General features: G+C 34.1%; 1 protein-coding gene across 1 annotated transcript in view; it reads right to left on the bottom strand.

Annotated features, from left to right (window-relative positions):
* The window catches only part of RDX (radixin), a 55,646-nt gene extending 32,177 nt beyond the window's left edge, over positions 1–23,469 (bottom strand). The window contains exons 1-3 of the mRNA XM_039868717.1: positions 23,330–23,469; positions 8,958–9,031; positions 3,624–3,727 (exon numbers count right to left, since the gene is read on the bottom strand). Of these exons, the coding sequence (XP_039724651.1) occupies positions 3,624–3,727; positions 8,958–8,969 (116 nt within the window). The 5' untranslated portion in view covers positions 8,970–9,031; positions 23,330–23,469. The remainder of the gene's footprint in view (positions 1–3,623; positions 3,728–8,957; positions 9,032–23,329) is intronic.
* Positions 23,470–23,575: the final 106 nt, after the last annotated feature.

Here is a 23,575-nt window from a genome sequence, read left to right on the forward strand (position 1 = left end):
GAGCTATCAAAATCCCACTTTCCTGTTTCAATTTACCCCCACAACTACACTATTGATTAGGCGAGGCAAACAGTATCATATAGGTGATTAGAGTCTCTGAGGACATGTAAATATCATACCCCAGGTTATCCAGTTGGTGATTTCGCCCCCACTGCTTGCCTTCACTCACCATCACATATTCTATGTTCTTCCCTCACTGAGAAAAAAACAAACATGCTTTGCTCATGCTTTTTTCCTCTGCCTGGAATGTTTCTTCTGTACTTTACTACCTGTTAAATAATTTATCCCTTAAGGGCCAGCTCAACTAACATGCATTCTGTGAATGAAGCTCTCCTATCTAGATAAAATTAATCACTTGTTCCTTGGTATTCCCATACTACTTTATGTATACTGCTATTTAGAACATTTGTTCTATCATTTCATAATTAACTTTATTAGTGTGTCTATTCCCCTTGACTGTTTAAAACTAAGGACAGAGATTATCTGCCTTATTTATCTTAATATCTATGTCGTCTTGAAAAATGATTAGCCCGTGGTAGGCACTCAAAAGTATTAGAGTAAATTAAGTGGTGAGCTAGGACACACACCCAAGATGGCACCGACACTTTAACAAAAGCATATTAAAGAAACAAAACAAAACAAAAACCTGTATTTAAAATAAAATGAAGGAACTGAACCAGGAGGTATGAGTTTATTAACACTTTAAAAGTTTTACAGGAAGATTCAACATTAGTTTTTAAGAGATAAATATTTTTGGTTGTTTTTTTTAGACTATAAAAACATGTCAGGCTTTTAGTTTCAAGATAGCAAATTGAACCGTTCAGTTTACTTTTCCTCTTGAAAAATTTCACTGAAATGACACATACAAAAAACTAAAAATAGGAAAAAATATTTAGCTGTGCTAGGAAAGGTTACCATCAAAAAAAAACAAAACTGAGAAATTTCTGTATGATATGGGACATAAAAACTCATACTGATGCAAAAGCCGATCAATGCCAAACAACCAACACTTTAATGTGGACAAAGAGATACAGGATAATTTAACTTCAGCAAAACAAAGGGTGTCCCAACAGCAAAAGAAAACAATCCAACTCAGATTGGCAGTGGTAGGAAACTTACACAGGTCAAGAGCAACTAACTGACAGAAGTGTAGCTGGCCTCAGCTTTTGCCTCCAGGCTTTGTGATTCACAATGCTGGCTAAGTAAAAGGGGGAATTTGCCACAGTGGGCACATGGGACAGTACCTTAATAAAAGTTAGACTATCACGACAAACACCAGGAAGAACAAGAGAGCTCAGTTGTGAAATTTCTGAAAAGGCCCGATAGCCTCAAGTGGCTCTTTCCCTACTTCTGGAAGTGTTCTTGGAAACTTTCAATCATGTATTTATGTAAGTTAAAAAAAAAAAAAGGCTTGGGCACCTAACTATATGTGTATTTATAAACTATATACATGTTATCACATTAATACATTATAAAGTACATATTTTTAAAATAATTTGAAAGAGGAAAGATAAAAATAGAAACAAATATTTTAATATTTTTTTCTTGCATCCTAACAGATGTTAAGCACTCCCTCTGGAGATAAGAATAATCTCTTCTTTAATCCCACAGGTAGAAGCTGGAAGATGAGGCTAGTGAAGGAAAATCAGCAAAGAGCAAACAAAGGACCTCAACTAGAGTCTCCCTACACACAGCATCTGGCTTCAAGCTAATATATTCGGAAGTGAGGCTTTACTACATGTGGACTCATGTAGCTATGCACCCTCATTTGAGAGGACCCCTATCTCTACGTCTGCTCCTGGCCAGACCCAGGAACTACCTATCTGCTAGCTCACCCCATATAGTCACTACACCCAAAGTAAAGCCTACTTTTAGATCCTTGCATTCTGACTCAAGTGAATCTGTCAGGAAACAGAACAGTGACTATAAGAATTAACTATTGAGAGAGACCATAAGTTAACAATACTCTTTAACCTAGACCTTTATTTATAATATGAAAAAATGTGTGTTATATATATGTATGTATCAAGTACTGTTCTATGTACTTTACATAGATTCTCAATTTATTCTCACAACCTTCTAAGGGAGTAATGTTATCATCCTAATTGTACAATCATCCTAATTGTACAAATGAGAAAAATAAGACAGAGAATAATTTGTCCAAAGTCAAACGGCTATAGTTGGGACCCTATTGTGGGCAGATGTGGCTCTACATATTACTGCACTAAATAAATGAGGTTTCATTTCCTCTGGTATCCAAACTAAAGCAATTCTACTTAATAAATGAATATTTTATTTCTCAGTATCAAATACCAAAAGGCCCACTTGTTGATTAGTTTCTGACTACCACAAACATTTCACTCACTACCAATATTTCGACTTGCTACAAAGTACAATAAATGCTAATTCCATTCACATTTTTATTCAAGACAGGCTATATATTTACAAACAGGAGGCCTAGAAGAATCAATAGAAGTAGATATTAGCTCACAAGTTAAATCTCTATAAATACATGTTGCATGTAGCTGCTTATAATTATTTTAAAAATCCATTCACTCACACACGCACAAAAAGCCTTTCAACTTCCAAAAAGACCTTATCTGGGCTTTCGAGATTATTAATTACCTAATCAGGAAATTAAGTATACTTTGTCAAAAAAAGAAACAACTTTCCAGAAATTTTTAAATTTTATTTCATTATATTTGATCAGCATGTAATAAAATGACACCTAATAAAACCAAGAGATCTAATAGATTTAGTGCTGTAATGCCAGAAACTCTCTCCATTCTCTAAGGTCAAGTTGGTCTGACCAGACTTCTGCTCTCCTACTCATAAGTAAAAGTTTATGTAAAAGTTATCCTCCTCTAAGTCTCATGCCATGCCAAGATACATCACTTTTCTCCTCTTTGCAATCGTCAATTCACCTTCTTAATCACTTGATATCTGGGCACCAATCCCTTTATCCTCCTTTTCTCAATAAAACTGTATTACTTACAACATTATATATAACATCGCCTGAGAGCTTAAATAACAATAATTAAAAAAACAAAAAACAAAAAACACTAATAGTAGAGTAAGCCCTAGACAACTAAATTGGAATTTCTGGATGTGGTTTCCAAGCACTGCCTTTTTTAAAAAAGCACCATAGGTGACTCAAGTATGCACTGAAGAGAAAAAAAGCCATGATCAGTAATCCAAGTTCCTTAGCATGACACCCATGTTCTAACCCCAAGCTAGCATAGTATGAGCCTAGGACACCAAACTGCTGGTAGGTGCCTACTCGCAGCTTTTTTAACTCCCTGTGTCTTTGCTCCTGCCACCCCTCTGTCTAGGATCTCCATCTATTCCACTAAGTAGAATATCTTTGAATTCTTTTTAGTCCTCATTACTATGATTTGCATAACAAATGTTAAATAAATTCTCACTACTAGTATTTTTAAAAAATCCTATCCCCCAAATCTAAGGATGAGAAAGAATAAGAATATCACTATAGCTATTTAAGACATCTGAATGAGTAGTGTGAAAAATTCCACTGATACAATGTTGCATTATCAGTAAAGGTATAGAAAAACAGAGAGAGAAGCTACAATAGCATCCACACTATGGTGTCAAAAGCTGCATACTTCTTGTGGTTAAATGATACCTGGTCAAAAAGTTGTTTGCCAGTTGTATTGGGCTGGATGGCAAATTCCAGCTCAGCATCCATTGTGGTTACTCTTACATTGATCTGTAGTAAAAACAAAAAGGATAATAAGGAAAGAGAATATACTTACTAAGTATTAGGCCTGAGCAAATACTTTTATGTGATTTCTAAAGTAATGTGATATAATATGCAGGCAGTAAAGAGCAACTCCATAATTGTACCTAATAGTTTCTTTATTAGATAAAGTGAGATAGTTTGATTTTAATCATAGGAAATCTTAAATCTATTTTAAAGACAAAGACCTTATTAAGTCCCCTTTTAAAAACATTTACTGAATACTTCACATTTACTAAGCAGTTGGCAGTAAGCTTTCCATATTCTCATTTAGCCCCTGCAACAATACTAGGGGATATGTTCATTTATATAAAAACTGAAAGAGTTCCCATTACTTATCTAACGACATATGAATATCAAATGCAAGTATTTAAACTCAAAATTCTTTGAATGTCATTCACTATCTCAAATTTCTTTCAACACGAAAATCAGTTTTATTCATACTACAAATGTATTCACTTTTCAAAAAGCATTCATCTATTGCCCTTCATTAGATTCAATTCTAAATTCTAATTTTTTGTGTGTAAATAAATATCTTTCTAGCTGGCTATCTCACCAAAAACTTAACATGCCTTAACCAAAATTTTAGCTCAAATAGCATCTATACCTAGAATTCACCATGATGTGGTACAAATCTTTTTAAATTTTAACTCAACTATTAGAATTCTAAATCAGACTTGCTTCTCCTTGCATGTTTTACTCATTCTGACAACCACAACTTCTCTGCACATATAGGTCTCATACCTTTTCTAATCAAATGTATCTTATAGACTGTTCTTTCTTTAAATTATTAGGAAATACTGATACACATAAAACAATACATGTAACATATGTAAACAATGAAGCATAAAATAAAACCTACTGTGATATAAGAAATACATATTTAGTCTATATCTTGGTTCCTGGCACATACCTCCTAAAATCCTTGGAACTTCCTGAGTGACAGATGTGAGAGGAGCATCTTTTGTTATTCATAATAAACTCCTTTTTTCCATACCAGAGTTTATGCTAATGAGTTGACTCTAAACAGCCCCCACATAGCTTCAGAATGGGGGATGGTAACCAGAAAAATCAATCATGTGATTAGAGCCACCCACCTCAACCTCCAGTGAGGCAAGACTAGAATTGAGTTCATCATCAATTGTCAGTGATTTAATCAATCATGCTTACATAATGAAACTTTCACTAAAACCCTAAAGGAAGGGATTTCAGAGAGTTTTCAAGTTGGTGACTGCATCTACATGCAAAAAGGATGGTGTACCCAAATTCTACAAGAACAGAAGCTCCCATGCTCAGGACCCTTCTGGACCTCACCCTATATACCCACTTCCTCTTCATCTGTATCCTTCGGTTGTATCCTTTATATTAACTAGTAATAGTTAAGTAAAGGATTTTCCTGAACTCTGTGAGTTGTTATAACAAATTAAAGAAACTGAGGAGAGAATCATGGGAATCCTTAATTTGTAGCCAAATTAGACAGAGTATGGATAACTGTGGGACCCACTACTTGTGACTGGTGCCTAGGGGTGGAGGAGGGGGGCGAGCGTTTTGTGACCTGAGCTATTAACCCGTGGGGTTCTGTGCTAAAACTCCAGGTAGTTGGTGTCAGAATGAATTAAATTGCAGGACACACAATTGGTATCCATACATAACTGGAAAATTGATTGGTGGTGGAAAACCCACCCATTTGGTGTCAGAAGTTTGTGAGTAAAGAAAAAGTTTTCATTTACCCATAAATCCACCATCCAACTTAATTAGAAATGACAAGTAATATTGCATATGCCAGTATTTTTTCTTTATGAATTGCCCTGCCCTAAATCCCCCACAGGTAAACACAAACCTGAATTTTGTGTTTGTCATTCCCTTGTTGTTGTTTTTTTTTTTTAAAAAGAATAGTTCTATCGTGAATGTAAGTATATGTAAAATACTTATTTTTTCTTGATTTTTAACTATATTGAAATCATGTAGTACTTACTAACAGAAGTCTTCTTTCTTGATGTGGGCAATGGTTACATGAATATATTTTATAAAAAGTTAACTATACACTTAAGATATAAAAAGCGTAAACAAAAATTTTATTACACTGTAGTTCACTTTTTCACAATTGTATTTCTAAGATTTACTGTTTTTGTGAGTAGCTGCAATTCATTCATTTTTACTGCTATACCATATCTACATTAGACAATAATTCATTTACCCATTTTCCTGTCAGTGGACATTAAATTTTCCAATTTTTGGCTATTAAGACTAATACTGCTATGAACATTCTTATACCTATGTGCATACATGTCTGAGTTTCTCTAGAAGTATATACTCAGAAGAATTCTTCGATCATAAAGTATGCATACCTTCAACTTTACTATGTAATGTTAAATTGTCTTCCAACATGACTGTATCAACTTAAACTCTCATTAATAGTGTGTAAGAATTTCTGCCGATCTATATTTTCAACAACAGTGGATATTATCAGATTTTTTCATGTTTGACAATCTAATGGATGTAAAATATCTCAATATAGCCTTAATGGGTATATCTCTGATTCCCAATGAGGCTGAGAACATTTTCAGCCTTATTATGTGTGGTATGCATAAGATGGTCCCCATGATCTCCAACATCTGGTATTACTCTCTTGATTATGTTACATTAGATGACAAAGGGGATTTTGCAGATATACTTAAGGATACTAATCAGCTGACCTTAAAATAGGAAGATTATGTGGGTGGTCCTAAGCTAATCACATGATTCCTTCAAATGCAAAGCCTTTTCTTTGGTTGCAAAAGTCAGAGAGATTCAAAGTACAGAGAGGAATTTGACACAAAATGCTGAACTGAAGGGGCCATGGGGCAAGGACCTGTCACCAGCCTTTAGGAGACAAGAGTGACCCTTGGCTAATAGCTAGAACATAAGAACTTCATCCTCCAGTAAAAAAGGATGGATCATTTTGCAAAGAAATTAATTTTGCTAATAAAAGGAATGAGCTTGGAAGAGAATCCCAAGCTCCAGATGAGAGAATGTAGCTAAACTAAACGTTGATTTCAGACTAGTGAGACCTTGAGCAGAGAACTCAGTCACATCATTCCAAATTTCTAATATATAAACCTGTGGGATAATAAATGGGTGTTGTTTTAAGCTACTAAATTTGCCAGTAATTTGTTACAGAGCAACACAGAATACAATGTTATTGACTATTTAGTCTCCATATATTTGAAACGTCTATTCATGTCTATTGCTTATTTTTCTAAATGGATTGCTTGCCTTTTTCTTACTATGTAGATCTTTATATATCCTAGACACTAAGCCTTTGTCAGTTATTTGTTACAAAAAAAAAAATTCCCAGTTTGTAGTTTGTCATTCTACTGTATGAAGTACCTTTAATTTTACTATTGAATTTATCAATGGTTACATACAGGTATCATATTCTGTGCCATATTTAAGAAATCTTTCCCTATTCTTGAGTCATAAAAATATTCTTCTATTCCCTACTAAAGTTTTGTTTTTCATAATTTGTCTTCAATGATTTTTACTTATGATTTCAGGTAGAAGTCCAATATCATTTATATCTCCATACGAATAAAGACATGGATTTAAAATATCCAAACAATGTATACTGATTAGTTAATTTGCTCCCCAAAGACTACTCTGTCAAATATCTATGAGTACGGATCTGATTTTGTGCTCTCTATTTATGTTGCATTGGTCAATTTACCTATTCTGCCGATACTTTCTTGTCTTAATTACTCTATCTTTAAATAAGTCTTCGTAACTGATAGGCAAAGTCTCCCTTCATCTTCAGAACCATTTTGGCTATTCTTAGCTCTTTGTTCTTGCTCTTAGCTTCATATAAGTTGTAAATTTTTCATTATGAACCATAATCAATACCCCATTATGATTTATATTGGAACTACACTAAATTCATTAATATAATAAATTCTCTTGGGTGAGAAATGACATCTTTTCAATATTGACTCTTCTCATCCATGACTATGGTTCTAGTATATAAAAAAGATAACTGATCTTTAAAAATATAACTGTATATCTAACAATCTTGAAGAATTCAGTTATTAGTTCTAGTAGCTGTTTTGGAAATTCCTAAGGATCTTCTACATAAACAATCATGTCATCTGCAAACAGATAAAGTTACTTCTTCCTTTCTGATGATTATGACTTCTATTTTTTATTTTTCTCTCCTTCCAACAATGTACACTTTATTAACTGCTGAGTCTTGAAAGTAATTCCAAAGTGATATCCATGCCAGAAAATTCCAATAACTACAACCAATGATTTTCTTAAATAATTGGCCAAAGAAAATTATTGAAAAAAAAAAAAAAAAAACCCCAATTTTTCTAGATGAGATAAGAACAATTATCCTAAGACAAAAATAAATCTTCATCAAGTACTATAAAATTGTATAACTAAATAAAATGATCACACCTATATCCTTAAATAAAAAATCTGGGGGTGGCTCCGTTGTGTAGTGGTTAGCACATCTGTTTTACACACAGAAGGTCCGGGGTTCGCGCCCCAGGTGGAGCCATGGACCATATCCCAGGTGCGCCAGGCCCAGGGGGCACGCACGAGCATATGGGAGGAGACTCCCAGCCTTCAGAGATCCAGTTCTTAAGGAGAAAACGGCAACATCCATAGGTCAGGGGTGGAATGGGGTGGTGGGGGGAATTAAAGAGGGGTGAAAATCTAACACTATATAATATCAGCATTAGCATCACCAGCATCAGACAGAATTATGAGAAAATTAATAATGCATAAACCTCTCTTTACTTCCTCCTGTAAACAGTAAGTTATTATTTACTGAGCACTGAATGTATACTAAATCCTTCTAATCCTCACCATATTCCTTTGAATAAGTAACTATATCTCCATTTTATATGTGAAGAAATTAAAAATTGGAGAGACTGAACTAATCTAACAAGTCACTCAAATTAAGTGGCAGAGCCAAAATAAGAACTAAGACAATTTGACCCAAGAATCCATGAATTTTAATAACTACAATGTGCCTATACCTCCTCTTCACTGACCCATGTAATACAACCCTCTGGCCACATTAATCTAAAACAAATAACAGTAATAACAATGCCTTTTTCTTTCCAATAACTCTACTTTAATACTTTGCCTTGTTCCAAAAGGAACTTAATGCTGTTGATACTTTACTAAGTAAGGAGTGGCAAAAATAAAACACACTTACTGGTTTCGGCATTTTCCTTCTCTTTTTGTGACCTTCTTTAAAAATTCTTCACTTTTATAAATTGTTGTCACCCTCTGTTAAAGAAAAAGCATAATTGATCTATTATCTTTTTAATATGCTTTTAACATAATGCAAATAAAATTAAAAATTAAAACATTTTAAAATGTGAGTTTAAAGTAACAGCTCTGATAATTTTCAATGTTTTCTACTATCATTTCACATTCTCTAAACATAGTTACAACTGTGATTTAAAATGGTATGCATCTCAAATAATACAATAAAAGCATACTGATCACCAGCATATTGATCACATAGCAAGGAAACAAAATTGCTAAGGGCCCAAATGCTGTCTAGGTCAGGTTTACCCCTAAGCCCAGCCTAGTAGAGAGAGGGATAGTAAAAGTGAGGACAGATGGATTCAGAGTCTAAAGAGATGAACTCAAGAACACTTTTCAACCTTTTTTCTGTAGCCAAAGACAAAAGAAAATTCTGATTAATGTAAGCTGTAAAAAGATAAATTTTTAAAGAAAATAATGTTCTCCTCTTGAAAGTTTAAAAATCTGAGAGAAAAACATGAGTAGCTTATTCACTTCAGGTATGTAGAGTAGCCAGCCATAGTCTGCACACTAGCATTCTGCATGTTTCTCACCAGCAAGCTAGTGGCCTACACTGAAATTGTCCTTGAAACCAATGTTAAATTTTACCTTCCCCACCAAGGCAACAAAACTGAATCCTCCAGGAAAAACATCATGCTGTCTTAGAGTAAATGTTCTCATAAGCACCTAACAAAATTGATTTTCCCTCTATAAATCTACCAAAGATCAAATGTTCTTAATTATTACTTGTTGTCCAGAAAAAAAACAATTATCATTCCAATTTGAAAATCTACAGTATATCAGATAATTAAAGATCAGTTCATATTGGTAATACCTCTGCCAAGAAACTTTATTCATTATTCTAGCTTCAACTCTATATATAACTAGTTTTGTGTTTTAACCCATTTTCCGTTTGCCCAGAGAATACTCGCCAGCAGCAATTGCAGCTGCATTTACCCCTAGATAACTCACGATTACAGTCCTAACCTTACTCCCAAAGTTTGCCATGAAATATCTCGCTTTTATTATTTTCGCATGGCTCTAGTGTATCAAAAGTCTTTGGAAACAAATGACATCAATCTATTTATGAGATTCTGTTTTTAGTAGTGGTATTTCCATTTACAAAATATAGTAACTCTCAATTACCGAAAACGTCAAATCCTAAAAAAAGTAGCATTCCTATGTGTGATGTTAACGTTGTTCTCAAATAGTTGTTAGCCAAAGATTCATTTGATGATTCCGATTTATGTATACATTTCCGTTACATGAGGATTAAAGACGAGTTCTGTTTAGCAATAACTCTAAAAACAGGTTTTATATTTGATTTTCACACTGAAAACCAGTCAATTTGCTGCAGCCTCAAAAACCACGTTTATGTAAAATTAAATTAACGCTGGTAGTGAACTGTTTTATTTTCCTAAATAAGAAATGGGTTAAAACTGTAGTGTCAATTGCTTTTTAAGGTGCTATGATTAATAAACCAGAAATTCTCCAAATTAAAAAGCAATGAAGTAAAGGTCATTTCCCTAAATTTCATTCAATTGACCTCTCTACAGAGGGTACTTCCTCCTGAGATTTTTTATCTAATCCACTATGCTATGAAATTCAGTTGGAAGTAATAAACTCCTTATTTCCTACTCTTACCATTTTAACTTTTAGCTAGGAAATGATAGATATTCGCTTCCTACAGTCACCTACTTTCATGAATCTAAATGTACAGTCCTATCTTCTAATTATTATTTCCTCCTTTTGTCCCTCTACCATTATCTTAGTTCAGATTGTCATCTCGGGTCTTAAACAGCTTCTAAACTGACCTACTCTTAACGTCATTTATATAAGTTAGTACTCCCAAATCTGTACATATCTCAGAATTTGCAAGGCTAATTTGGCTTGCTTAACATCTAAAGATTATCTCAAACATAACATAGCCAAAAAACACTTAAATCCCTATCCCATAGATGAATCTGCTCTTCTACAAGTCTTGGTGACACATTTATAGAAAGTTATTCACAGTATTCTCACAATTTTTTTATATCTCTATTATATCTGCAGATATAATCTTTTCGTCCCTAATACTGTTAATTTTTGTCTTTCCTTTTAATTTTGCCAGAAGTTTGCTTAGTTGATTAGTCTAAAAGCCAGCTTTCACTTTTGATCTTCGGTTTCTTTTGTTTTTCTCTTATGTTAGTTTCAGTCCTTTTTCTTGTCATTTTTCTTCTCACTAGTTGGCTTTACTTTGTGACTCATTTTCTAATCCCTAAAATGTAAAGTTTACCTAAGTAATTTCCAATCTTTTTTCTTTTCTAATATGTGCATTAAAGTCATAAACTAAATATGTCCAAGTATAAGGCAGCTCCAAGTATAAAGTGATGCCCCAATTTTGCCAGTGAGAATATTTTAAAATAATTTTCATTCAAATATATATTTATATTTATATTTATTAGTATACTTAAATATTAAAAACACATGACCTGTAAAATACTGATTCTAAATAGTTTATCTCATTTCATAAAATTTTCTTCAAGCTCCTCACAATATGAGAAATGAGTGTCTGTATCAAAACTTTTTGAATCACAGTAAACTTTCCAGATTACATTAGCACTTTTTCTATAAGTATATTATCAGTAAAATTTGTATCCCAAGGCACAACTACCAATTCATACAAAACAGAAACATTAGGACTTTTTCCCCTACTTGTACTGTTGGAATATATTTTCGTACAGTGTAGCCACTGTATTATTTTTTTAAGTGATTTTTTCAAACACCAGATCTGTTCTAGATTTGTCTCTTAACATATGAGTTCTGTGAGCTTTCCAAACTCACATGTACTAAAGGCACTTCGGGTCAACGTGCCTGCTTTGAATACTGCTTTCATGCTCAAGGGAAAGAGAACACGAGACTTGCAATGAACATTCCTAAGAACACATACATAAATATTCATTCCTAGGGAATATCTTTTGAGAAAGATATCATCTATTTGAAACCATAGTATTTTTCCAAGTATCACTTTAGTGGTTTCCCACACAGGTTTTCATATGTAGTTTTTTCATTGTTGTTTAGCCCTAGATGTTTCATTTTCCAATAACGATTTCTAATCAATATTAAGAAATTTTTTTTTAAGTTTCAAAATGGAATGGTTAAGAGGCCTGTGGGCAAGTGCTGTCTTTTTAGTATTTATTTCTAAGCTCTACTATAGTAAAGAATTCATTACGAGTTCCTTTATGTTTAATATTTGATCAGTTGGGTTTTTTTTACTGTTCCAGATATAAATAAAAAAATGTATTTTCTGCATTTGCTAAGCTATATCAAACTAGACCAAGTATTTAATGTTTTGTTTATAGTCTTTCTAGTATTATTTAAAGTCTACTTAATCAATTTGAGAAAAAATGTATTAAATTTCTCCAAGTATAATGTCTTCTTGTAAACTGCCATTTTTAAATTTATATGCTTTCAGGTGAGCATAGGTTTATAATAGTTATATCTTTCCAGTGAATACTTCCTTTTTTCATTAATAATTTAATTGCATATAGAACTCTAAATTGATAATTCTCTCAGCATTTGAAAGATATTTTTTTTCTGAGATGTTACTGCTGATGAGAAGTGGGCTCTCAATCTAACTCATTCCTCTGAGGTAATATGCCTGTCCTCTCTGCTTTAATAATTTTTTATAGGAGGTAGGGTATTCTTAAGATTTGCTTTTATTTATCTTTGTTCAGGATTTTGTAAGATTCCTTGTTCTTAAATTCTGGAAAATTATCACCTGTTGCCTCCCGGTCTCTCTTTTTATCCAGCAATTCTTATTAGATATATACTGGATATCTTATTCTCTAATCCATGACTACTTTTTTATATTTTCCATCTCTTTATCTCTGTGCAACATTCCTCCAATCACACTAATTCTCTCCAGTTGTTCTGTCCACGGGTTTAAAATTTCAGTGGTTATATATTCTTATTTCCAGTAATTCCTTTTTGGCTTTTTAAAGAATGTTTTTTAATAATGCTATACTATTTTATAACGTCTTAAATCCTTTTATCCCTATGTTTATTTTATGTCACTATATTATTATTCTACTATTTTCAGTTCATTGTGACTTATTTCTTTATAGAGTTTGTAATTCTGGACAGAAAGCTCACGTCCCTTATCCATTCCCCAATGCGGGAATCTTACAAGCCTTGAGTTATGTATGTATCCCTACAAAGATTATTTTAGGTTTGCTCCTACCAGAGTACAAGGAATTTTGGTTGTCCTAAACAACTTTTTACATTTCTTTAGCATTTTATTATATCAAACTCCACAGCTACACACTAGATAAGTTAGCTGAGATGTAAGAGCCATGTACTGATCATGTCTAATCTCTTATCAGTAAAGAAGAAGAAAGAAAAGAAACTGAGCATTAATTAATTATATGCCAGGCTATAAACGAAGCTAAAACCCTCAAATTAAAGAAAAAGCATTTAACAAACACAGGGCCAGCTAGGCAGGTAAATAAATATTAAATATGTGGGTCTGCAGAATTTCTGAAGTTATGTATTAATGAAATACTAAAACTAAATAAAGATAGGGTTTTATCTTTTTCCTTTAAGAGATCATTTATCCAAGTTTTCAATATTAGAGTTACTTCAAGTTATACTCTATAGAAAAGGACTTTTCAAGCAAAATAATCCATTATGAAAGTTTTAGAGTAAGAGAACTCTGCTGACATAAAAGGATATATCATAGATCAGTACACACAAAACCAGTTTTTACACTATCTAATTCAGTTTTAAAAATCCCCAACAAGCTTAACTGATCTAAATGAACTGTGAAACGTAGAAGCCTTAGCAAATAAAGATACGATTGACTTCTAACAATGTGTATTTTCAGACCAATATTCTCTCTTAAAAGCAAATTTAGTCTTCATTGTTTTATTGCAGTTATTTATAAATTATCTGAGAATAAGGCTCTACCTCCTTATTTACCAACTGAACAAAATGATTACTTAACAATGCCTTGTATTTATAAAATACCTCATAATTGCATATTGTTATATATCATTTAATTTTCTACTAATAAAACACTTAGGAGACAAACAAGACAGATCACATTACAGGTACTTTACAGTTGAAGAAACAAGGCCCACTACATAAAAGTGATTTGTCCTAAGTCATAAGGGTAATGAATGACCAAATGGTCTTTTGACACCTAGAGTCCAGATCTCTGCCATATACCAACCTGTCTTCCTCCTTTTGATATTAAAAAAATGAAAAATAATTTCATTTGTAGATATTTACCTAAAGAAAACAACAACAAATGTATAAATGCTATAATTACAAAGATTCTATAGTGCTATTTACGAAAGTATATGTAATGCTGAGAGGTTAGTTAAGTGAATCATGGTATATCTGAAGGCTCTGCTAGACCACAATCAAAATATTAGAGAAAAATATTAAATGACATGGCAAAATATTCACAAACTACTAAGGCAGATTATAAAACTATACATATAGTAGTATCACATTTCTTTTTGAAAACTATGAAAGAGAAAAAGATCAGAATGATTATATTCCAAAATATTGAGTGTCTAAGGAATTAGAATTAATCTATAAAATTCTAAAATAAAAATGTAGGGTTTCTGTAATAAGAAAAACAAATTCCCTAAAATAAAAGAACAAAATTATGATATGTATATAAAGTGAAGTTAGATCTATAATTTCACCATAACATTTAATAAAATCTCAGTGGGTTAATCTTTTTTCAAAAAGAGAAAAATAAATCTCGTTTTGGAGGAAAAATATGACTAAGGAAGACGTATAGGTTATGATGAAAACAGACTAATATACTTTACTTAAAACCCCTTCATAGGTAGACTAATCAGCAAAATTAAACTAATATAATAGAAAAATACGCAATAGCCACATTAACAAAAATTACCATGGAAAGTAAAAAATAAATATATAAAGGTATCACTTAGATCCCACTCAATATATGGTTAAATGAGAAACTGTTTACCAACAAATACTATGTAAAAAAAAAAAAAAAGGTAAGCACAACTGTGCTGATTAAAACTAAAAACCAAAATAGCTTTAAGCTATTACTGATTATATATACTCATTAAACTAGCAAAATAATTATTAATTACACATACCAGTACTGAGACTGTTTCGGGAAACAAGTAGATAATTACTGCTAGTAACACCATAAATTGGCTCCACATTTCTACAAAGTAAGTTGTCAATATATAACAAAAGCTACAAAGCTTTTCTGAATAGGAAATTCTGCCTCTAGAATCTATGGCAAAGAAATAACTACAAAAGAAGGTAACCTGTACCAACATATTCTCAGCTACACTCCTTATAACAGCTGATGACTAAAAACACAATTAAAACAATGTTGAAACCATGTCACACAATGAACTACATTTCTTTGTTATGACAAACTGTGTCAACATTTACATAAGCATAAGTGAAAAGGCAGAATATGTACCACCCATTATAACCAGGTGAAAACACAGGATTTCTTACAATAATATTTGGATATACAAAACTGAGAACTTAATTCTACTAAGGATCTTATTTTTGTTAAGTTCTTAATTTTAAAAATCAGATGAGAATTTAAAAACATATTTCACTAAACTGTTTATGTATCAGTTTACTAGCTTATATGACATACATAAGAATTCTGCCTTAAATTTTTTAGGATGAGGCTATGTATAAATGTAAATAAACCCAAGTTTTTAGCCAATTAAGTGATTATTGAAAAATATTTATATCATAATATTATTTAACCTCAGTTGTACATTTCTAGACCATGATTGTATTAGTATATTTTTTTCTAGAAACTGGCATCTGTTAGCAGCAGAATAAACAAGTAAAATGTCACATGAAAAGCCACACCTCGGGTTCCTTCCACCTCTGCTTCATCTTGATAACTAAGTCTTTCTGTGTCTTCCTCTCTCCTCTCTAAAAAAATGATAATATATAATCACCTAAATCACTGTATATCAAAGATATGTAATAAAAATCAACTCTTCTTCCCTCTGCTCTCATAATACCTAATTATTGAGGAAAAAATTTACTTCCTCCTCCTTACTCTTGCTAAATTTCTTAAAAGTGGACTTACCTTATCTCTTTTCCATACTAACTTCCCAAGAAGAAATGAAATGCAATCACAGCAGCAAAGTATCCAACAATTAATGTTAAAAGATGCTGCCAGCATATATATCTCCCATTTCCAGAAAATTTCATATATGAGTATGTATTCAAACACAGTGCTACCTTTTAGAGACAAAACATTTGTACAAAACATTCTCTTCTTTGTCCTTTAAACTCTAAGGATTATTCTAAAACAGCCTCATGCTTAACACCTTGAGTTCTATTGAGTCAGCAGGACAACAGACTCTTCCCACCTGTCAGGTGGTAAAACAGATGTCAAGTCTAGTCCATACTGGGCCCACAATGAAGTTCAATAATTTATACCAAGCTGCCTAAGTTTACTCTTAAGATATTCTTTTCCCCATGACTGTAATATTTTTTCTCTCCACAGACTAAAAAATTACAAAAGAATTCCTCTGCCAATTTACTGGGGGATTGGGAAGCAGTGTAACAAACAGAACTATAATCTGAATTAATAAGGTAATTCTGACAGTTAAATCAACACAATAATAGCATCTATAAAAAAAAGTTCTTAATCTTCCCCCTCTCCTTCCATGGGCCGCTCTGGTGAAGCCTATGAACCTCTTCCTAGAAAAGTATTTTTAAAATGCACAAAATACATAAAATTAAAAACCAATTATACTGGAATAAAATTATCAAAATATAAAAAGCACAAATTTATGACATAGTAACATATGTGCTTCTTTATTAATCTTTAAATAACAATATCGACTAATGGATCTAATAATTAAACTAAGTAATGATGAATATGTCATTTTAAGATATTTACAACAGTAATGGATTATGAAAATATCTGCAATGTCTACTGAAAATAGTCTCTGCTACTAATTGCTACTGCTGCCCACATCTGTAATGAGAGAAAATGTGTAAAGATGTATTTTTTTCCCTAAGGTCACAGACCCACATGCTTAAAATCTTAAACTTAGAACTATGCTTATTATATTTTTAGCTCAGTGTCAACACTGAATTTAAGAGCTATAATAATGTACTTTTACCTATATAATATCATTCCCCAAGTGAAATAAAGAGGACAAGAATTTTGAGCTCCATTTCTTAAATAAATAAGGCCAAAAACAAGGACAAGGGTAATAGATAGAGGATTTGTAGAAGGCTCACTCTTTGGCTACTTTACCTATATTATTTAATTTTCATAATAACAACCCTTCCTCTCTCTGCCCAAGGTAAGTATCGCGATCCCTCATTCTTCTAATAATGAAATTAAGATTCAGATAAGTGACCTGTCCAAAGTAATAGGGCTAGTTAACAAAGTCATAGGTTCTCCTAAATCCTAGCCCTGGGCTCTTTTGGCTGTTCTATTGGGCCTTTTTTTCTGACATCATTCTAGACAAGCTCATTCTAAACAATTCCTAGAGCTTTTCAAGAAGTTAAAGTTCTTTCTGCTGTTATTTTCAGGTCAAAGACTACCTCTAAAGATGTTGTAAGTGCACATTAATACTGGTATAATCATCTCTGTAAATGGATTTCCTATAAAGGTGATATGCGGTTCTAAATAAGAAATTAAGTACTTGCTTATGCTGAAACTGATTTTTGTTCAAGGATATTTTCAAGGAAATGAAATATTCAACATTTTTGAGAAAATATACGTTACTGAAAATGCAAAGCAATTTCTAGAACTTAAAGCAGAATAGCAATACTAAAAAAAAAGTTTTATATCGAATTTACACTTTATTCTAAAAGAATTTTATAAATTTAAAAGAAAGGCCGTCTTATATGGTTAATCTAAGGTGGGTAGAAAAACAATACATTACCATTAGCAGTGTTTAATTTTAAGTGCTGAAAGTTAAGAAAGCTAAATGCAGTCCAATGTCTTCATTTTACATTTATCAAAATGTAAGATGTCTTGATAAATGGAAACATCAAAAATTCATATGTTTAAAATAGAAAAACAAAGATAGGTTCAATGCTGTTGCACTGAATATTAACTCCAGTTTATACACACAAGAGGACTTGACACTTAATGATGTACAACAGGGCACGACTATATTCCCATTAGCGTGTGACCTCAGTATCTTACACATCAAACCCAAGAGTATCTGGCATATGACTATAAATGTCTGAATGTATAAGAGCTACCTTAAAGCAGGGGTTGGCAAATTTTTTCTGTAAAAGACCAGATAAGTAAACTTGTTAGGTTTTGTGGGCCTTATGGTGTTTGTTGCAACTACTTTGTTGTAGCGTGAAGGTAGTCATAGATCGGCGGTCCTCAACCTTTTTGGCACCAGAAACTGGTGCTCCTATGAGAATCTAATGCCTGATAATCTAAGGTGGAGCTGAGGCGGTGATGCTAGCACTGGGGAGTGGCTATAAATGCAGAGAAAGCTTAGGTGGCTCACCTGCCGCCTGCCGCTCACCTCCTGCTGTGCAACCCAGTTCCTAACAGGACACCACAGTGGGGGAGGTTGTGGATCCCTGTTATAGATAACAGGTAAACAAATGAGCAAATATGTATTCAAATAAAACTTTATTTACAAAAACATAGGCTATAGTTTGTCAATCCCTGCCCCTTAAAGTATTTTAGCAGAAAATCAATGCTTTTAATTCTATAGTTTAAATAAATTTCGTACCCATGAAAATATGAACTCATATATTCATGCTAAACTATTACAGATCGATCTTGGATCCAATTTTGAATAGGGGTAAAAAGAACCCAAGACATTTGGTATATAAATAAGGAAAATAATTTAATGGGAACAGAGTCAGAAGAAAGGGCAATTCTATTACCCTTGCCAGTGACTAGTTGGGTATGGAATGTGCTCCAATTCTGGCCAATGAGTCTAAAGTATCTGCTGGGAGGCTTCTGGAAAAGAGATTGTCCTTCTCATTCCTTTGGATATTGTGTCTGGATGGGATGCTGCAACTGAACTGGGACCACGGAAAGTGAAACTAATGGGAAGACCACAGAGCAGAGAACAAGAGATTTAAGTCTTTGATGGCATCACTGAGTTATTCTTGATAAAACAATAAATTTCCTCATTTACTGAAGTCATTTTGAGAATTTTCTGTTATTGCAGCCAAAGCATCTTAAATGATATAAGGGCTTAAAACTGAGAATTGCTCACTTCACAATTTCACCTGTGGCCAGTCTTATTAATTTCAACTTTTCATAAATAAAACATTTAAGGTCCTTAAAATCCAGGAGGATTACCTACAAGTCAGAAAAATATATATATATCTGTATCATTACTGATACTGAATTTTATAACTTTATAAATTCTACAACCCCAGAGAATAAAACAATGCAGTACTTCCTTTTTTGATACTGTACCTAAAACATTCTTTCAGTAGGATATTTCTTCTCTGAATCAGGGTTTGGCAAACTTTTTATGTAAAAAGCCAGAGTGTACATATTTTAGGTTTTGCCAAAAATATGGACTCTGCCATTATAGCTCAAAAACAAGATGATATGTAAACAGATGGGCACTTCTGCATTCCAATAAATTTTATTTACAAAAACAGGCAAGCAGGCTGGATTTGGCCTTGCAAACCAGTGTGCTGACCTCTTCTCTAAACGGTTAACAGTAAAGAGAACATCTTTCTCAAACAAATCAACTTTACTAGAACTTAAAAAGTTTATTTAAAATGTATATAAATGTAGAAAAGTAACAAGCATTTGAGCATTCATTCATATGCATTAGATCACTTGAAGCAAAAGTCTAGTTACTTTATATATAACTAACCTCTATGAAAGACAGTTTATAGACTTCTGTTAAAATGTAATGGATATTATAGAAAATAATACAAAAGTTTTTCATATGCAAATTTATAGTTTCTATTAAACTAAGTATTTTATATATAACTAACCTCTATGAAAGACAGTTTATAGACTTCTGTTAAAATGTAATGGATATTATAGAAAATAATACAAAAGTTTTTCATATGCAAATTTATAGTTTCTATTAAACTAAGTATTTTAAATTAGTGAATTTGCAAAGATTTACTATTCAAAAGGAAAAACAAACAAACAAACAAACAAAAAGCCTTATGTATCTCCTATCCTGAATAAACCCATCTCTTCCAGGAAGCTAAAACTAGAGTTCAAAATGGATTGAAGAAATAAAGAAGTGAATCATATGGACCGTATTTTGTCTCCGAACAGTTCCCCGGTACAAAGATACATATATTATATGGACACTGCACTACCCCAAATCATAAACCCTTTATCAAAAGACACAATTTTTCACTGTCATTTATATACCACATTCTAAGAAGAAAACAAGTGACCCTCGCCTTCGATCATTAGTCAAGAAAATTTGCACATGTACATAAACATACTTGAGAATTATTATAGGAAATTCCACTGTGTTCATGCAAATGATGAAATTCTAAGAAAAAGAAAACAGCAGTAAACAACCCTTTTAATGTTACAAAATAACCTTATTTTATAGACTTTAAAAACACAAATAAGAGATATAAAGTGTATGTTTATCCTTTCATAAAGTATTGGCATTTTCTATACAAGGAATTGCTAATAGTAACTACATATGAAAAACAGGACTGGGAAAGAGGTTAGAGGGTTTGGGGTGTGAGGACTATTACTTTTCCTTTTCCCTTTCCGTCTTTCTGGGTTTTTAAACTTTCTCCTAAAATATATTATTTTTTAGTCTTTAAAAATGATTTCAAATATATGTTCAATATAAATTAATATTGAGAAACATACCAGAAACTAAAATGAATAAGGCAGGATTTTTCTGAAAGAGGCCAGAAATTGAGGAACTCTTTGAGGTCAGACTGGCCACTTGTATCTACTACAGTAAGAAGTGAGTGTATACTGCCTACAAAAGCTGGGGAAGTTGCCAGAACAGCCTCTAGCACTCAGTAACACCATGAAGCTTAAAATAACCTTGTAAGGGTGAAGTCTAGAGCAACTCAATCCAGTTCTACTGATCCAGTACCCCAAGAGTAGCATCAGGGTAGGTAGGAAATGCCCACTAGCTCTTGGTCTGGAGGAGGTCCAAAGCCATCCAAGAAAGGTAACTTCCTTGCCTTCCCAGAATCACAGAGGTACCATAAAATTTTATTAGCTAAAACCTGTCAAGTATGCCCCATTACCATAGCTCAGACTTCACAACCTTAACAGAATACATTTTTTTAGGCTTTGGTCTTTAGGAAATATTGGTTTAAAATTGCTATTTTTAAATGGAGTTAAGTTAAAATGCAGTAAGTTAAAAATATATAAAAAAGAAGACTCTCATCATCATTCAACATTTCAGACTCTGTTACATGAGACTATGCATAGTAGGTTAAAAGACTAAGAATTGAAATTAAGATAAAATATGTAGACTTTCAACAGCCTGAAAAAGATAAAAATGAATAATAAAATCCAATTCTGCTCTTAGGAAGGACAAAGCAATAAGCAAGAAACAACCCTTGTTCCCCCCTCCCTGAGACTGAGCAACAACAGTCTGTCGTTTCTTACCGCCGCAAGAAAAATAATGAATTTACTTTTCAATTCAGTAATAATAATGTCCAAAACAAAGGACAGACACAATATACTTTCCACACTGAAATTAAATACACTTATTACACAAATATTTCTGAGCCTCTCCTACCTGCTCTTCCATGTGTGGGGATAGAGGAGTAAACAAAACAATGTACAATCCACAAAGGCAAGAATTTAGTATTTCTAAATGTCATAATCAAATTGTCTCAATTAATTAAAAGTGTAAAGAATTCCAGTGTATATTTAGTCCTTACTAATATATTAACTGTTTTTCAAATTCCATCCTATATGAAAGTGACTAACAAAACGCAATCTTTTTTTACAGCATACTAACTTCAAAAGAAGTGTTCTACATTTTGTCATATTTGAGACAAATTATTATCTTTCTGGAAGAGAGAGCACACTGGTGAAAGAAATCGAATTCTGAAAATTAAAAAAAAATTCCAAGTCTGAATATTAGTCTCTCTTCTCAAATCTAATGATGCTGTTTTGGCAAATGGATTAAGCCATTATTTACCCAGCAAAATGAATGAAGCATTGTTCATTTAGAACTCCGTTAGAAATATAAGAGTATTTAGTATTCTAAAAAAAAAAGTATGCTCCATAAACAAGTGATTGTAATGTCTATATCCAAGTACTCGTTTATCAAATAAATCCTTTTAGTTTAGGCTTTTACATTTACATCATGCCAGTCTTGGTGCCACAGAATTCATTAAAATGTCTTCTACAAAATCTCAACTGTATTTTAAATACATTTTTGATGTAGTAAATATGACTTTACTTTTCCAATCTCCATGAGGGGGAAAAAATACTAATATTGGGAATGGTTAACGAATCATGGCATTCCTGAATAAGAAGTGATGTGCTTTTTTTAAACTGAAATAATTTAGTGCCTCCCCCCTCCCCATGAGTGAGCCCGGGAATTAAGTTTAGAGGCCTTTAAAGGAAGGGAGGACTGTAATGTACTCAAGTTGTCTAGTGGGGTCTAAGATACTAAATCGGGCTGCCTCGAGGGCCCAATAAAGTTACAAGGCTCCGAGGCTGCTTGAAGCAGCAGCAGCAGCAAGTAGAGCGGGTGGGCCAGGAACCGCGGCCCTCGGCTCGCGGGTGCACAAGAGTGGCTCCGCGCCCCAAACCCGGTAATGCAACATTCCCTTTGCCACTAAGGGCAGAACGCACGCTCTCTAGTAATTCAACACCCTTGCTTTCAAACTGAAGGCCGGAGAAGAAGTTCTAATAAATGCCTTCCCTACACTGCAAATCGTAATTCTACTTATGCTTAATATCTGTTATTTTCAAAATACCCTGAAGGGACGCGCCAGGCCGCGCCCAGGCGGCGGGAACCTGACGGGCCCCCGGGGCGTGGGGGAGGGGTTCCGCGGCCGACGGCGAAGGCGGACCCCGCGCCCACCCGGACGAGACTCGCGCGGCGGCGTGTTCGGGCCGCAGCCCGGTCACGACTCGGGCTGGGCCTCGCGGCTCCTGCCGGCCCGGGCAGCGGCCTGGCTGGCCGGGTGGTCAGGGCGGCGGCGCCGCGGCGCCGCGGGGCGCGAACAGAGGCGCGAGAGGCCCCGGCAGCGGGGCGGTGGGGCCCCCGCAACTTCTCGCCGCCACCTCGGCGTCTCTGGGCAGCACAGGGCGAAGGGAGGGCGCCAGCGGCTTACCCCAACAGCGAGCGAGTCCTCCCGCCGGAGTGTGGCTGGGGCGCTGCGCTGCGGCGCCGGGCGTCGCGGCTGGGAGGGCGAAGCGGTGGTGGGAGCGCTGGGCCGCTGGAGAGGAGAGGCGCCGCTGCCACCGCAGACAGCTCCGCAATATGGCCGCCCGGCGGCTCCTCGGGGGGAAAGGCGGGGCTGCCCCGCGCCCCCCGCCTCCCCCTGCCGGCCGGCCGGCCTCGCGCCGCGGCCTGAGCG

This window comes from Pteropus medius, unplaced genomic scaffold (assembly GCF_902729225.1).
Source record: "Pteropus medius unplaced genomic scaffold, Ma_sr-lr_union100, whole genome shotgun sequence".
NCBI lineage: Eukaryota > Metazoa > Chordata > Mammalia > Chiroptera > Pteropodidae > Pteropus > Pteropus medius.